The sequence below is a fragment of the Pungitius pungitius genome, chromosome 4, assembly GCF_949316345.1.
Source record: "Pungitius pungitius chromosome 4, fPunPun2.1, whole genome shotgun sequence".
NCBI classification, from domain to species: Eukaryota; Metazoa; Chordata; class Actinopteri; order Perciformes; family Gasterosteidae; genus Pungitius; species Pungitius pungitius.
In genome coordinates this window covers 8000290-8016993 of record NC_084903.1, presented here as the reverse complement: position 1 = coordinate 8016993, position 16704 = coordinate 8000290, and the positions used below count along the sequence as shown (strand labels likewise).

At 42.1% G+C, this 16704-nt stretch overlaps 1 protein-coding gene across 2 annotated transcripts; it reads right to left on the bottom strand.

Annotated features, from left to right (window-relative positions):
* Positions 1-950: 950 nt before the first annotated feature.
* tmod2 (tropomodulin 2) lies at positions 951-15881 on the bottom strand. 2 transcript variants are annotated; one of them, XM_037483763.2, is made up of 10 exons: positions 15747-15881; positions 10815-11035; positions 9531-9687; positions 5624-5746; positions 5253-5321; positions 4483-4613; positions 4281-4388; positions 4043-4186; positions 3397-3541; positions 951-2839 (listed from the first exon to the last, which is right to left on the bottom strand). In XM_037483763.2, exons 2-10 carry the CDS (start codon positions 10938-10940, stop codon positions 2808-2810), a joined length of 1035 nt encoding a protein of 344 aa, XP_037339660.1. In that variant the 5' UTR covers positions 10941-11035; positions 15747-15881; the 3' UTR covers positions 951-2807. The 2 variants fall into 2 exon arrangements, with proteins under 2 accessions (XP_037339660.1, XP_062417683.1); XM_062561699.1 differs by lacking the exon at positions 951-2839 and adding an exon at positions 2887-3222.
* Positions 15882-16704: the final 823 nt, after the last annotated feature.

Below are 16704 nucleotides of genomic sequence, written 5' to 3'. Positions count from 1 at the left end.
ATACCGTCAACTTCACACTCACTTAGAGACACTTGACAGTTCATTACATCATGAGCTGGTGCTTCGTTGTTTGAGGATTAACACAACTAGCAAGCTTGGTTTTCAGGGATTGTTAATATCCTCTTAGAGGCTGCATCCCTGTGGATGGCCAGTGATGGCAGTCTCTCACTTCAAACTCAAAATGGCATCCTTTCTCATGGCAGGTCTCTTTGGAAAGCAACCAGTAAAATAAATTGTGTAGAAGCTCTTCACAAAAGTCTATTTTTTCCAAATGCGGAGGAGCAGTGCTTATTAATAGTCGTGGTCTGAGGGAACCGTTGTACTGTAGTTACATAAGCACTAACTGTATATTTCACTTTGAGGTCTTTCGTTTTTTCCTCCTTCTGGTGTGATTAACAGACATGACATAAACCTGCTGTTCCTCATTCTGAGTGGAAACATTGGAGTCATTCCCTCCAGGCACAGCTCAGTTTCTCTCTGACAGCAGCACACAGGCGCAGGAAACCCGGGGAGGGATGGAGTCATACACATGACATCATCTCTGAGGTATGTGCAAACAATCGGAAAAACTGGATCTGATTAAAGGGTGCAGACGTGCACCACCAAGAGTCCCTCCCAAACTAGTAGAGACCTTTCTAAATGTGCAGTGGTTACACACACGGGGTGAGGTAAAAGATGTGTGGTGGAAAGCAGGCTCGTTGCAGCACTAATGCTGCATTAGCAGAAGGTTCACTTACTAGAAAAACAGATCTTTTCGAAACATTTAAAGGCCCCGATGAGTGAATGGAGTCTGCGGCAACAACGGAGCATCTCCATGACAACTGAAGAAACTCCATTAATTCTATGGACATTTTCCAAAGATGGACCGTGTGCCAATATGTATTTTTTAACAGAATGGTTCAATCTTACCTATAGGTTTTAAGCAAAAGCAACATGCAAAAAAGGGCACATTGAGCATGTAAAAACATTTATTATTGAGCATATCTTATATTTATCAGTGCGTTTTACCAATTCTGTGGTTTTATAACAGCACAAACTCCTTATGTTGAGTATAAACCTGGGTTTTTATTTAAGATTTTTAAAAAAACGTGTTTGTCTCTGTGTGTTCACTTTGAGATGACATGTAATAATCAAAACACATATTAAGAATCAAAGAATACTTGTGAGCCCAGGCAAAAAAGCAGTTTTACACTTTAGCTGACTGTCCACCGGCAAAGCAGTAAGAAGAAATACTAGCAGATATGACCATGCACCAAGTACACAGATATATAAACAAAAAAAAACACGTATCGAAGTCAGCAGTACAACTCGGTCCACGGGATGTGACATTTTTGGTCGATAGAATCACGATGTTCACAGGTGATGATCATGCCAGCACGTTGTTTCTATTACACATAAAACAGTGTGTATATACAAGTTTCAAGTAATCCTGAATTAGTCCTGTTAAAGCCATCTCAAGCAGCGCAGTGTATCTCAGGAGGTTTGTTTTGAGGCACACATAGCATGTTGTCATCCGTTACATAATGGATGACAGGCTACTGCTGAGATGCTGCTGAGAGGGAATGAGTGGAAGTGTGACAGAGGGTTAGGAAGGAGAAATTTAAGCAGATTTTCTATCGGGGGGGATTTGGTTCATAGAAACACAGTTGTTCTGGGAAGAAAAACAGAAAAGGTTTGCAAGTAGTTAACAACTACTTAACAACATACTTGCTAAGAAATGACCCCAAAGAATGGGAATAAGACAAAATGTAATGGCATAATGTGATCTAAAAGGTGCTGTTGCCGTACATACTGCGAGGAAATGAACAAAGCTGACGAAGCCAAAATCTAAACCGATAACCATGTGGTTACACACCGGTACTTTGACACAGCATGTGTTTGCCGTGGAGAAACCCTGTGTGTTGAGCAGACATTTACAACAGCCTTCCTCTGGACTAGAGCTAATATCCGCTTACTTTAAATGCATAGTCCCAATTTTACTTCATCCAAAATATCCAGACCTAGTTATCGTTTCCTGTTAAGAGACAAAAGCCACTGGAATAACCGCCATAGGAATTTGAACTAGACGTTAAGTTAGAACGTTTCATTATATCAAACAGTATGTGCCGATGCGTACAGTATTAAAGTCAGTAACTGATTAGAGGCCAACACAAACACAAACATAACCGTTAGATTAACCAGTCAAGCTGGCTTTACAAGGCAACAACAATAAATGGTGATCTGATCACATGGTTATTTATGTCGCCTAATGACTGTCAGACTGTTTCCATTCTGCCAGTGGGCCGTGGTTTTAACAGACTGGTCCGACTTTGCTTCATGTCACACCCTGATGCTGATGTCGACCTCTGTTCTGCTGGTTGTACAGAGGTTATCCACTGGGAGCGTAGGCCTCACACTAGCACTGTCTACAGGGCATCATCGATGTTAGTTATTGTTATTGTTGCGCTAGTTACTTGGTAATGTGCATGTTTATTCCACATTATAGTTTAAGAGAAAAGAAAAACAAGAGAAAAGTCTGGACAGATTACATAAAGGCGCAAAAAAACATGACTAAAAGCTAATCCGATTTACACCTTCAATAACAATGCAATAATAAACATAAGTATGAACATATAAATGGGGGAGGGCAATTCCAGTTATTTCCCTTCTTCTCAGATGTATGTTCTGGTTGAGCGTGCCTTGCCCCACAGTTTGGCACAAGACTTAAGTTTCCACACAGTGAGATGAGACCAGGGCATCGGCTGAAATTATTCCACATGGTGAGATGAAACGAGAGGATTGGCAGGGAGGCGGGTTGGGCTCCGTCCCTACTGGTCCGCTTCCACTCGCCTCTTGCGTACTGAAGAGGAAAAGTAGAATTAAAAAAGGGGCAAAAAGCATGATTTGTTTTTATTTTTCCCCTGAAGTCAATAGCTTTTCGAATAAAACGTACATATGAACAACTGCAAACATGCTGGACAACCTACAGAGGGCCTGTTAGTTAGTCAGGAAAATACCAAGTGAGTCCTAATGAGCGATCAAGGTATTGGACCCATTTCAACAGCGTGCGTCAGCGTGCGCAGAAAAACAGGAAGTGGGATGTTGTCACTCTCAAAGCTGTGAGATCACACCGTGTCCATCTCCGTACTGTTAATTCATTCAAACACTTCAATGCTCTGGCACACTTGGGAGTCACACCCATGCATCAGACCTTTGCTACCTCGACTCTGACAGGATGGGGAACTAAAAGAGAGCAAAGGTCGTCACTGACGACTGACGTCTTGTGGAAAACACAGATAAAACGCAGAGACGATGGAATGACTCATTCATCCAGGTAAAAGGTAACGTGATTGGCAACAAGTCACCCAGTTTTTGCGAGTTTAAACATGTGTTTGCGTGCATGCGTGGGTATCGTACCCAGGTCGTTGTTCTTGGTGATAGCTTGCCCAGCTCTGGAGCGAGGTCCTTGTTGGGTGAAATGGTAGCCAAACTTCACAATGCTGTTGTTCTCCTCCAACATTTTTGCAATCTCCATCTCTACAGTAGTACCCAGCTGCTGCCTCTGAAAGAAACACACACACATACACATCAGAACCCGACTCTGGGTTTAGCTCTGTAACAGTTCATAAAGACGGTTGGACTATCGCGATGCTCAGAAAAAACTTCAGCTTGTCCTGTAATGAGACTTAGAACTTACTTTTGGTAATGTAATTCTTTTGAAACCAGTCTGAACCATAAAGCACCAAAAGTAGCCGACAAAACCTTTTATGGGACCTTTGGTTCTGTTTTGAAGTACTTATATATTGTACTGTGTATTTGGTTTTCGATAATGTTTAACACCATGTTTTTTTCAGGAAATGGTTTGTGAATTTTCTTTGTACAACACAAACAAGATGTACTATATTAGACCCTGTGAAACCACTTAATTCAAAACAGTGTTCCCTGTGATCAGCTACACTGACCCTTCAGGAAAAATAAATAAATACAAAAGACAACGTATCATGATCCTTCCTTTCACAAGAATTTAGTCAATTTTATGAATATCTATACGTGCAACTGGTACCTGGTTGTCTATCTTGATCTCTGTGAGGGTGTCATTGTCTCGCAATGCATCCACCAAAGCCTGCACCCCTGTCCCGGTGATAAAGTTGGTCTCCAGGTTCAGACTTAGCAACGTCTTGTTCTCTCGTAGCATGTCGCTGAACACCTGAGAGATGGAAATAAAGCAAAGACGTAAACATGGGTTCCCGTTGGCACGTCTCAACGAAGCCGAGGAAAGCCCGCAAGCCACTCCCTCTCACCACAGCAATTGGGTCGTTACTCCGTGTAGCTGCCAGGCTGAACTTCTTGACGTGCGTGTTCTTCTCCATGGCTTTAGCAAAGTCCTTCAGCGTGGGGATTGGAATGTTCTGGAATACCAACAAAGAAACACCGCCATCAGCCCATGAAAAGACAAGCAGATGCACTCCGGACGCTACTCTGAAAGCTTGTGTTTCTGCGTACCTTGATGTTGTTGAGGTTGACCTCTGTTAGGGAGCTGTCGTTGTTTTTTATCCGCTGCAGAGTCTCTTCTACATTGGTGGGATTGGGGGGCTCATCAAACACCGGGGTCATCTTCTCCCCTTTGATTACATCTAGGAAAGACAGACAGAGGTATTGAATCCAGAGTGATTGTACTTCCTCCGTCACTGAGGCTGGACCATGTGCTGAGTTTAAGGAAATGCTAGTGCCCAATGGGTCTATGGATGTGGACGATTGATGGAATTTCACCAAAGTTCTATACTTTGAAGTCAATGTTTTTTTTTAAATTTAACCAATACTTCTATAGTGATGAACAGAAGGCCGCATCAACGAGACCAACATGCAGAAAGTTCAAAACTTTACTGAGGTGAACATTTGTGGACCGCCTAATAATCAGTTGGCGAAGTGACTTTACAAAGAAAAGAGAGAAAATGAATGACAATTCATTTATATTCGTTTGCTACTAAGCAAGAATAGCACTTTGCTAAGTTCTCCTTATTTTGTAACATTAAAGACCAGAGAATTTAGCAGGCTAACTACCTAGCCAGCTGTCTAGTTAGCCAGGTTGCTATGAAAATGGAAAATGATCAGAAAAGTTGGTTGGGGGCCAGCAGCAGCTCACCAGCCACCGTCTCTGGAGTTAGGTCTAATTTACACGGAGCTGACGTATTCGGTCACCATCACAAATAAAACCATTTTTTTGTACTGGTCAAATGAACAGTTATATGGTTGACTTGTATGATTGTACTTACTGTTGTAACCGTCTTTTGATGCATCGTATGTCTGGCTACTGGTGACCAGCGTGTGAACACCAAGGATTGCTGCAAAAAGAAGCAAACAATAGACTCAGCAGCTGTGGTGAAGAGTCGGTGTGAGTGCAGGTGTTATTAAGGGATCAGTGAATAAAAGGTAACCAAATCTAGACGCCTTAGCTGACAGGCTAGTTTCCTCAGTAAGCCCTTTTATCCCCCATCAGGGCACGGTAAAAGGAGCTGGCGGAGTCAACCATTCGACCGGGCAAAAGCGGACTACAACATCTTCCTCTTCAAAGAAGTGTTCACACAATGGTTTTCAGGCCTTTTAAACATGACTTCTTTCTCAAAACGGATTCATTCATTCTTACATGCTAGATCACACAGTTCTGTATCTGTGGCGCTCGATAGGGCCTCCTCCAATTCTGGATCAAGGGTTGTGATTTCTTCCTGCCGTGTTTCGATTGGTTTCTGCTTTGGAACAAATGCTTTACCTACAGAGAAATGAGAAACAGAAACATTTTTGTAGTCGAAGAAGATGATTCAGCTCTCACAAATATGGACAGGCATCAAATCACTTGAACGTTAGCACAGATGGAAGAAAACGGATGAGGGAGGTTGAGACGTTACACAACATCAAATCCCAATTTAAAAAAAGTCCAACTGTTTCTTGTCAGTTATTGTGACTCAATATTTTCATACAGTCTATACTGCACGAGTACAGAGTGCTCTGTGAGTGAATGGACACAGATATGGGCATATATCTTGACTAGTCCCAACATATTTCACACGATATTCATGAGGTGGAACACTGCATGGAAGTGTTCATCTCTCATTTTAAACTATTGTTAAAATGAATGTTTCTGGGAGTGTTCTTATAAATCATTAAATGTTTAATGGCGCTTATTGATGCACAAGGAATCAGCACCGATGCAGTTCTATATACAGTATTATCTTTAAACGTATACATCCATTATGCTATACTATCTGTTGGTAAATCTTTCAAAATATACAAATGATATATATTACATTAATAAGTCAAAATTCCTATACTTGTAATGTGTCTAAACAGGAAGTCAGAAGAATAGATAGTGGGTAATAAATCCAGGCCTCCTGCTATTTTGCACAGCATTCGCCAACCATCAGTCTGACAACTTTGGTATTGCCATAGTAACCAAACAGAGGGAAGAAACAGTGAGAGAATGAAGGACGTTATGGCACAATGACTGGAGTCTAATCTAAACTGCACTGCCGGAGCAACACACACTTTCACTCTAAGGAAAGACCAGTCCAATGGGTGCCATTCGCTTCTATGTGGCTGTCTCCTTAAACAAAAACACCCCGAGAACAGGCCCTCCCTTTTCCCTCCTTCCAAGTCAGTCAAGCCAGTCAAATTGTTCAAACTGGTCCCAAGTGGGCGCCTTTGGCACTTCCTGAAAGCCAGTAAACAGTGAAATACACTCATCAGGCAGCATCCTGTGCCAGTCCCTCTGGAGAATTTTTTTTGGCCAGATGCCCCCTAAAAAAGAAGCTGAGCCAAAAGGCCGACGTCCCTGAAGAGAAATAACAAAAAAAAACTAAATTATAATTTTTTTTGAATTGCACATTTTTTTCAGGGGGGGGGTTATAATGGTAACACTGGTAATGTCAAGGGTGTAAGACAAACTGACCCATACAGCCAAGTGGTCAAAAGGCTGCAATGGCATTTATGAAAGCTGTTTTTCCCTGAAATATGTTGGTTTTTGAAAGTGCACACATACACACACCCCTACACCCCCAACCCCACAATTTATCAGCAGGGGGTGAGTTTAACAAGAAGAAGAGAATCAGCTTCATAGAACCACCAAAGTGATTTCAGTTTTCCATTTGGTCATAGGACACACACACACACACAAATCCCTAACAGGCCAGAGGGAAGATTTCAGCTCCAGATTTCCAGTCAGGGAGAAACTTTTAGATCTCTCAAGACCCTCATCCCAAAAATTCCTCTGGACCACAATTTAGTCAGTAATGTTTCTAATTGCATTACTTTCTTCCTGTCACACTGTTAAACATTTTCCTTTTTATCTTTTATAGTATGTAATAGGGCTGCACAATTAATCAAATTTTAATCGCAATGACGATTTTGTTGCCACATTTAAAGGAGCGTGATCAGCGGCCATATTGATGTTTAAAACACGTGCACTGCTACATATGAAATCGAGCGCTTCCTCAACTCAGCCAACCGCCTTGGGGAGAACGAGGTGGGAAGAGTCATGCGCTCACCAAGCGGCGGCAGCCTCAGGGAAAGTTCTGTCTGCAGTGGACTTCGGTATCAGTAGAAGAGTAGAGAGATCACCATCGGTGTCTGGAATTTTGGGGATTTAGGGCAAGGGTTAACCAAGAACAAAACATAGGCACACAGTGCCATACAACTAACTTGTTCAACTGCCTGAAAAATGTGTACATAGCTGGAATGTAGCACAACATGAAAGTGAAAGCAGTACTCTATTGATTTAATTTGGGCTAAAAACTTTTGATACTATTTAATTTGTACTTTCCGTCTACAAGAAGGACCAGTGTGATGCAATGCTGTTTACTTTAGCCAAAGAAGGGAGCATAACAATGGAAGTGGAAGCAGTACTCTTGTTTAATTAAACGTAAGTGCAATAAAAAAGATGTCCCTGAAATGGATGAATAATTGTGATAGATAATCATGATCTCAATATCGATCAAAATAATGATAATTATAATTTTGGCCATAATCCTAGTGGCAGTCCTAGTGCCCTAGTAAGAAAATAATGTTGTCACAAGTACGTGTTACAACCTGTTTGAACACAACTGCTTTCTCAGGAGAAGATCAGGCTATTTTGGTTGCAGCAACATCGATGCTAGCCGGATAAGGAGTGCGTTTATTTCCTCTTTTTTGAGAAATCTACTTACAAGTTGTGACTAAAGACAGTATCATTCCCTTTTTGACATCACAGATGTCATGGTGTAGTCTAGTAGTCTATTTAAATAGTAAAAAAGCGCTGTTTGTATGCGCACCACATACAACTGCTGTTATAGACATGTAATGTTATAGAAAAGATTAGTTCATTTGCATTAGGACTTAATTTTTGTAGTTGCGATCATAAGATAAAGTTCCATGCTGGACCCGCGCAGACCGAGCGCAACAAGTCAAGGTTTGCCAACAAAACAACAAACTGAACTGGGCTGGACTAACACCAATTAACAGATGGGCTCATTCCTTTGACACTCTACCCCCAGTCCCCTGGTACAAACACACCTCCCCCACACGGCTGACTGTTGCATAAGAGCAGACATGCATTAATAATACCATCATAAGACAGCTGAGCAGTAATCACTGCTGAGTGTTTGACCCGCTCATACAGACACACAGCTCATCCCGTGGGGAACAAATCACTAACAGGGGACAGCACAGCGCTAACCATGCACCAAGTAACTCTGTATAACACCGCTACAGCATGGACCCAATCCTCGCTGGGGACACACTGTCTCTATTCAGTTGTAGTGATGGGGAGATTTTGTTCGCAGACAACTGTGTAGACACCAGAGGTGTGGACTCGAGTCATGTGACTTGGACTCGAGTCAGACTCGAGTCATGAATTTGATGACTTCAGACTCGACTCGACAAAACGTACAAAGACTTGCAACTCGACTTGGACTTTAACATCGATGACTCGTGACTTCACTTGGACTCGAGCCTTTTGACTCGAGAAGACTTGCTACTTCCCATGAAAACTGGGGGAAAACATTTTCACACGGCCGCGCCGCTCTGTTTATCTGCATCTGTCAAAAAAATGTGCGCCACCTGTATGCAGAGAGCGCTGCCTGCACAACATCCAATCACTGCAGTCCATTTTACCGTATCAATGAGACAGCTCGTTCATGCTTACAAAAATCGGGATTTTTGAACCCGGATTCAGACTCCGATGGAAATCCTCGCCAACATTATGTCAACGTCCGTTTTAAAGTACTATAACACAGTCACAGTCGATCCACCATTACCCTTCCCTTCGTAGTCTAGGTCTGTGAGGCATCGCACCATCACCCAGGGTTCCCCGTCCCCACTATAATAAGAGGACTTGAAATGACTCGAAACTAAAATGGTAAGACTTTGGACTCGACTTGAGACTTGTTGGCTTTGACTTATGACTCGACTTGGGACTTGCCTCATCTTTGACTCGACTTGACTCGGGACTCGAGGGCAACGACTTGAGACTTACTTGTGACTTGCATAACAATGACTTTGTCCCACCTCTGGTAGACACACACCTTTTCTCTCCCCAGTGAAGGGTAGTATATCCTCTCTGTCCTTGTACTCCATGGCTTCCTTCTCCAGGTACTTCAGAAGGCTATCCCGGTTAAATGACCCTGTACCTTGCTTAGCCGTCTGGTCCTTCTGACGTAAGCCCGCTGGGAGAAGAGCGTTCTGAGGGGAGACGAAGAGGACACATTAGACCCGTCAATTAATGAAGACTTCACTATAGACGTGGATATGGTGTATATGGGGTGGAGGTTGAGCTGTTAATGTGTCGATTTTTCCTCGCCTTCTATATGATGAATAAAAATATCTCTTAAAATTCTTTCAAAGTTTCTATGCAACAATAAATACATGCTGCAGATCAGGGACCATTTGAGTGTCGCTTTGAAGGTAAATGTACTATGACGTCATCATAGTAAACAGGCAGCATTCTTCCTAATTACGTAGGAGACAGGTCTGGACTGTCTTTAAATTGCAAATGTTGTATGCTAAAATGACCAATGTAGGAGTTTGGAAGTAACGTGGGAAATGGACATGAATTATGAGTTCTTTGAAACAGGAAGTAATTATACGATGAACTTTTTGAACTTGATGCATGTGAACCAGAACAACGTAGCTTCAAACACCTCCAACCACCACTGAACTGCAACTAATTGTGGACCATTTGTTGTAAGTGAGCCAACAAAGGGTGTGAACATTCTGCAACACTTGTCTAGCCAGCCTGTGTTTGATCTAAACTAAATGCCGTATTATACTTTTTCTGTTTAATGACATGAGAAGGATTAATTCCCCCCCCCCTGCTGACCATTTCCTGTGGGCCCCCAGTGAGAGGATTTATCTCACTCGGTTTAGATAGAACTTAAATAAAATGCCCAGGCGCCAGTGAGGGATTTCATTATACTCTCTCCCGAGCTCGACTCTAAAATAAACACACAAACACTTGGCAGCCTGGGGCCAGTGCTGCTGCAGCTCAGACTCCCACTTTAAACTATGTTCCCAGCCGTGAAGGCCGGAGGACCAGGAGGTGTTGTTGGATGGTGCAGGGGAAAAATCCCCTCTTGAGGTTCCACGCATCCCAGGAAATATATTAATTATTAGGTGGTATATGTGTTTGTGTGAAAACTGAAGCATGTAGTTAATTGTTGATTGTAGTTATGGCCCTTCTTTTAGAAAATGAATTATGGTGTGGAAAAAATACTTTTACTAGTACAAGTATTGTTATTTAATATTCTTAAATTGGCCTTTTCCCCTTTGCCACGGAACTCCCACTCCACCAGCCCTCACTCAGTCCTGACCTCAGGGTCCATCTCTTCCAGTGCCGTCTCCAGCTGTTTCAGCTCCTCCGCCGACAACTTGTTGAGGAGTTCATCTTCATCGAGGTCCTTGTACTTCTCCAGGTCCTTCTTGAATGACAACGCCATGGTGCCAGCTATGACTTGCTAAGCAACACTGTACAGAAGATCAGAGCCGCAATGTTCCCTCTCAAGCTCACTACTCCGGACCGGGAAGAGGCTTCCTGAGGACCAACACACACAAGTAAAACATTTATGATGATGGGGCACGGATGCATTGACCTGACTAAAGCAATGTAATGTCAATATATCTCAAATGAAATTATATTGTTTATGTTATCTGAGCCTAGCTGGGTTTGCTTTGTGATGATGCAACACCGATTGACGCTGACGCACGCACGCACGCACACACGCACACACGCACACACGCACACACACACACACACACACACACACACACACACACACACACACACACACACACACACACACACACACACACACACACACACACACACACACACACACACACACACACACACACACACACACACACACACACACACACACACACACACACACACACACACACACACACACACACACACACACACACACAGTAAAGAGAGCACTTTCCCAGGCTCATACAAATCCTTTGACCAGACCCACGCGGAACAACTCCTTATGTTAACCCTGACTTTTGTGCTACTTACACTTAAGATTTTAAAAAGCTCATTCTCCTGGTTATGAAAATGCATGTTAACATTTTCCTTCTGACTGAGGGCCAAGAAATAGAGGAAAATTGTTGCAGTGGCTAGAAAATACTTGACTAAGTAGATTCACCACTCGGATAAGTGAATGAGTGAGTGTGTACCCTGTCAAACAAAACGAAGAGTCTATGGTTCCCTCTCCCACGCCACAAATGACCACTAAATGACCTCATGACTTCCAGATTCCCCGCAGATTCCAGATGGCCTTAGTCCTAATCACTCACACACACGCTGAAACGGTAAACACACTTAAACTAACTTGCTGACTTACTTACGCTCTACTTTCCCAAATGGCTTGCTCAAGCTATTAAAAACAAATTAAACAAACTTTTGTACAAATAAAGGATTAGTTACTGGCAGGAATATTACACTGGTGTCACTAACTCATGTCAATTGTGAAATAGAGCAACATCTCTAAACTCGTTACAGCAGAGAAAAATTGTGCAACTCTGGTTGCGCCAAGGATTCTTTAAACTTTTAGTGCCATTTCCCTAGAGCTGCCTCAGTGAATTCTCCCTCAGTCTCTGTGTCTCTCCCACTGCTCAGTTCTCCACAATCCAGGCTCTGTCCTGGACTAATGCTTTCCCTCACCTCCTCCATTACACCCACTATGGCTACTCACATTTATTTTTGATTATTATTAGAGTCAAAACACGGACATTTGCAAGCCCTGAGAGCCAGGGCTCAAATGTCAGCACTGACTACTTTAATAAATGCATATGAATATAATTAGCTACAAAAATAACAGCATCCTAATGCTCCGCTATGCATGATTAAATAAGACGTGTAAAACCGAGTGAGTACAGTTATAATGACTCATGCATGGCTACTCCAGGATTGTGAGGAGCCATTCAAGCTGCAATGAAGCTCAGCTAAAGTCATAGTAATATAAATTGAAATTAAGATCTGGCCTGGATAAAAAATGCAATGGAAAACAGTGTGGATAAAACTTGCATAATACACTAAGCCTAACTTAACTCAAAAATACATACATTTAAAGTAAAATAATCAATATTTGATCAGAACTACGAATGCAAAAATAACGAGTCGTGTCACGGAAAGTAGTCTCTGGTGCTGTGATCGTAGAGCTGCAGCAGGATTTCATTCGCATGACGTCTGGTTATACCCTTTGGCTCTGTGTTTTTAGAAAGAGGGAGTTTTGGTCATCTTTCATAATAAACACTGAGACGTCCAGAGGCAGGAAAAACACATGGGAAGCGTTACACTGATTAAGTGAAAATTAAGACTTTGATGTATTTTGCCAAAAACTGCCCTCACATCGAGGTGGTGCCCACCGGTTTGCTGAACACAGAATCTATGAAAAGATTTGTGTTGCATTATAAGGAGTATTATTATATTTATTTTGGATGAATTGCTTAGACTAATTATAATAATGGCTATGACGAGATTATATATCTGGCCAGGATCCGGAAAAAGCAGCAGCGTAAGACCAAAATACATAAGCGTTAGGTCACTCGCACGCACACGCACACAATGCTCTCATGACAAGATCAGCTCAGAATAACACCATTTACCATGTAACTCTTCTTCTTAATAATTTTCTCAAAAACACATTTAAAACAGCAGCCACTGTTTACAGTAAGGGCCAGTACGCTTGGGTGAGCGGACAGAAGAGTAGTGGAGCCTGAAGACACGGATAATGACGCCAATGGGTGGGCTCAGGCAGAAGTAGAGACACTGAGAGGATCCATTAGTCCAATCTGATTGATTCCTTTCTCCCTCCTCTAATCCTTCAAGACAACAACAGATGGCTGGGAGCCAATAATACACCTTACACTCCCTCACACTGACCAGTACAAAGGAGCCAATAATACACCTTACACTCCCTCACACTGACCAGTACACGCACACTACTTTTGAACATAATCATATAACGAAGGACTGCTCAGAGGACAAAGCTACAGATCTCATGATCTTAGACCACATAACTGACTAGATGTTACGTGATATAATTCAAGTGATAAGAATCTGGTGGATTTAAACAAGGCCAAAATATGTATTGTCCCATTAAAAAGGTTAAGCCTTAAAAATGAAAAAATATTATATATGCATAAATCCACTTTATGTGTGAATGAAATAACAAAGACCCTTCAATTTCATAGTTGTGCATAACTGTTATGTACTATATTTGGATAAACTTTGTAAGTAGAGCAAACAATAACTCATGAAACAACAATGATCCTCTTGGTTTCCTTCACAGGCAAAATACTCACCACATTCTTTGAGATATTACAGAAGAGATAATTAAAATGTAGAACATCTGTTTCTAATCTCTTTCATCTCCCTCACCACAACAACAAAAACTGGCATGCTTTCAAGTGAAATGTCTGCTCATGATAACGCTGAAGCTTAACTGTTAAAATCCATATCCATGTCAATATTTTAGATCTGGAGGGGGGCTGATCCCGGAGGAAAAGTAACTTGCAGCTCCGAGACGAAAACAGGGAGCAGTGACTGGTTATTACATTATTCCAGAGCCCTGCCCAATACACACAAAAAGACTATAGTTAGAATGACCCAGCTCGGCATCTCATGGGACAAGAGTGTGCATTTCCTCCCACCTACTCTCTGCCGTCTTATTCTCTACCCTTCTGTCCCTCCAAACTGTAGTTACTCAGTTTTCCTTTTTATCTTATGCCTCCCAAGGGGCCTGGGAGTGTCGGAAATGATAGAAAACACATGGAAGCAACAGAGGGTCTGATCATTCTGTCACTCGGGTATTTTCAGTGCATTACATTAAAAATAGTACGAAGATATGGGAGTCAGGACAACTAAAATATGTTGTGTATGGCCATACATCTATTGTGCATATCTGGCAAGGGCCATTCAGGAAGTGGTGTGTTTCTCAAACAAACACACATGATTTCTTTACTCCCTTGTTTTCCCCACACACCTTTCAGGCACACTGCTTAAATAAGATTCCAGATTATGTCCTGCCTTTCAACTTGCGAGTGCTGGAGTATGAATCACGCAGACTCAGGAAAGGTTGCTGTTGCCACGCCTTGAAAATAAATAAAAAGAGGGTAATGACAGTTGCTATTTCCTGCTGTGGCTGCATTACACCAAGGGTGAAACCAGACACCCACAGCCAGGTTCCACCGTGGATCCAACAAATCCTATCTGAGGAGTTTGTTTATCTGCAATACTCCACTGCAGAGGGCGGTACGGTAAGCACGGTCACCAAAAATGCCATGTCAGCAGCTGCCACCATGACATTACACTCAGTTACCTGCTACACACCGTCAGGACAGACACCTGCCTTCAGGCTTTCAGGGTAGACCCCATCTCTTTCCCTAAGCAGACCTGGACCACACCCTTTATTCACCATTCAACCCTGCAAGTGAAACTGGCTTAGGGAAAGCAAACACACACACGCACACACACACATAAACCCTCACTTTTGTGGCCTCAGTGAAACAGGTACAATGACCTTGCTACACATTCCTGTGAGTCATCGCACTAAAAGGTATGTCCTTAAACACACTGAAACGCTAGTCTTAGTCAAACAGACAATCTCGGTGTTGATGCGCCTGTAAGGCTCACATTTTGTGGGTCTTATATTGTGACAAGAAATACACAAGGATAAAATATCAACTATGAAGCGAACATATGTCAGAATAATTTTCGGGCACTAAGTACTGCCACAAAATGACATGTCAAATGATATTTTATAAACCGTAGCGTTACATCAACGCGGGAATGTTCCGTTGTGGTAGTTTAGCTTCAGCTAGCCTTAACTTGTCCCCATCTGGGCATCGCGGGCTGCGGAACGACGCTCACTCGCTGCTGACATGTTGATGATTATTACACTGATAGTAAACACGTTGACGGTGTTAGTTATTAGTAAAAGACTAGGCACCACGCATTTTATGAGAACGACTCAAAGTCAAACCAAGTGCTTCATGCGATACTCACTTTGGTAACTTGGTAAAGCTAGCGTTACATTTGTCAGATGGGGCAACACAATGCGACATAGCCCGACAACATGTAACATTAGGGTTTACAGTTAACGTTAGCGGCTAACAGCTAACGCTAACAGTTGACTCAAGTTGCTAGCCGTTTAATGTTCCCACAATGTTAGACGCTACGGATATGATGTTTCCTTACATCTCACAGCCCTAACTAACGTTATCGATGTCCTTACCTGTTATTGGACCTAACTAAGGAGTCTCCAAATAACGCCTGTCTTTCCAATGAATGCGATGTCTTCAGAGCTTGATGTCTCACTCAGCCCAAGGGCGGTAACACAGGAAGAGAGAGCTAGAGCATTCTCTGAGTGACGTGGGGTTGAACCAATAGAGAGAGAGTCTGCATGGATAAGCCAATGGTGTATATCAGCCCGCCTTTTATCTAAAAGAACCAATGAGATGATAGATAAAATAAAACTAAAATATCCAGTTTAACTACAATATAGTTTCACGGTCTTAGACAAATCCATGTGTGCATCCCAGAATTATTCGTTATAACTTATGTTGTACTATAGATGTATGGGTGGTTGTTTGTGACCACACGCACTGGGTAAAAGCCCCTGAAAAAGCTCATAGTAATTTTTTACTCACAATTACACTATTGTAAACTGAGAGATCTGAGATGGGTTCTACCTGAATTAAGGATTATTTTGGTTGAGTGATAAGTCAAGTGAAGTGAAGTGATTTATATCGCTCAAGTTCATAGGCGATTCCAATCTGCAACACATAGGACACCATCTCAGACATGGCGCGCACACACACACAAACACACACACACATTCCAAGAGAGCAATAACCCTTCTTTCAGGATGCAAAGAGTTGCGGTTCATGTTATATATACCGAGTAGACAGACATAAAAAGGGGATAAAACTAAATAGCAAAATAAGAATACATAAGAAATACCATTTGATTAATGAAGTAAATACTGTAATATATAGAGGTATTTCAAGCTTAATGGGTTGGGAGTGAAAAGAAACAGTTATGTGCAGGTAAATTATAAAACGGACCACATATGTACAGTACAGATCTGAATTCTCTCTATCACCATCCCTCCTTCACTAACACAAATACCCAGGGTAATCACCAAAATCCTTACCTAGGCTTGATAGTAAAATTCAAGGTGAGCTCATCTG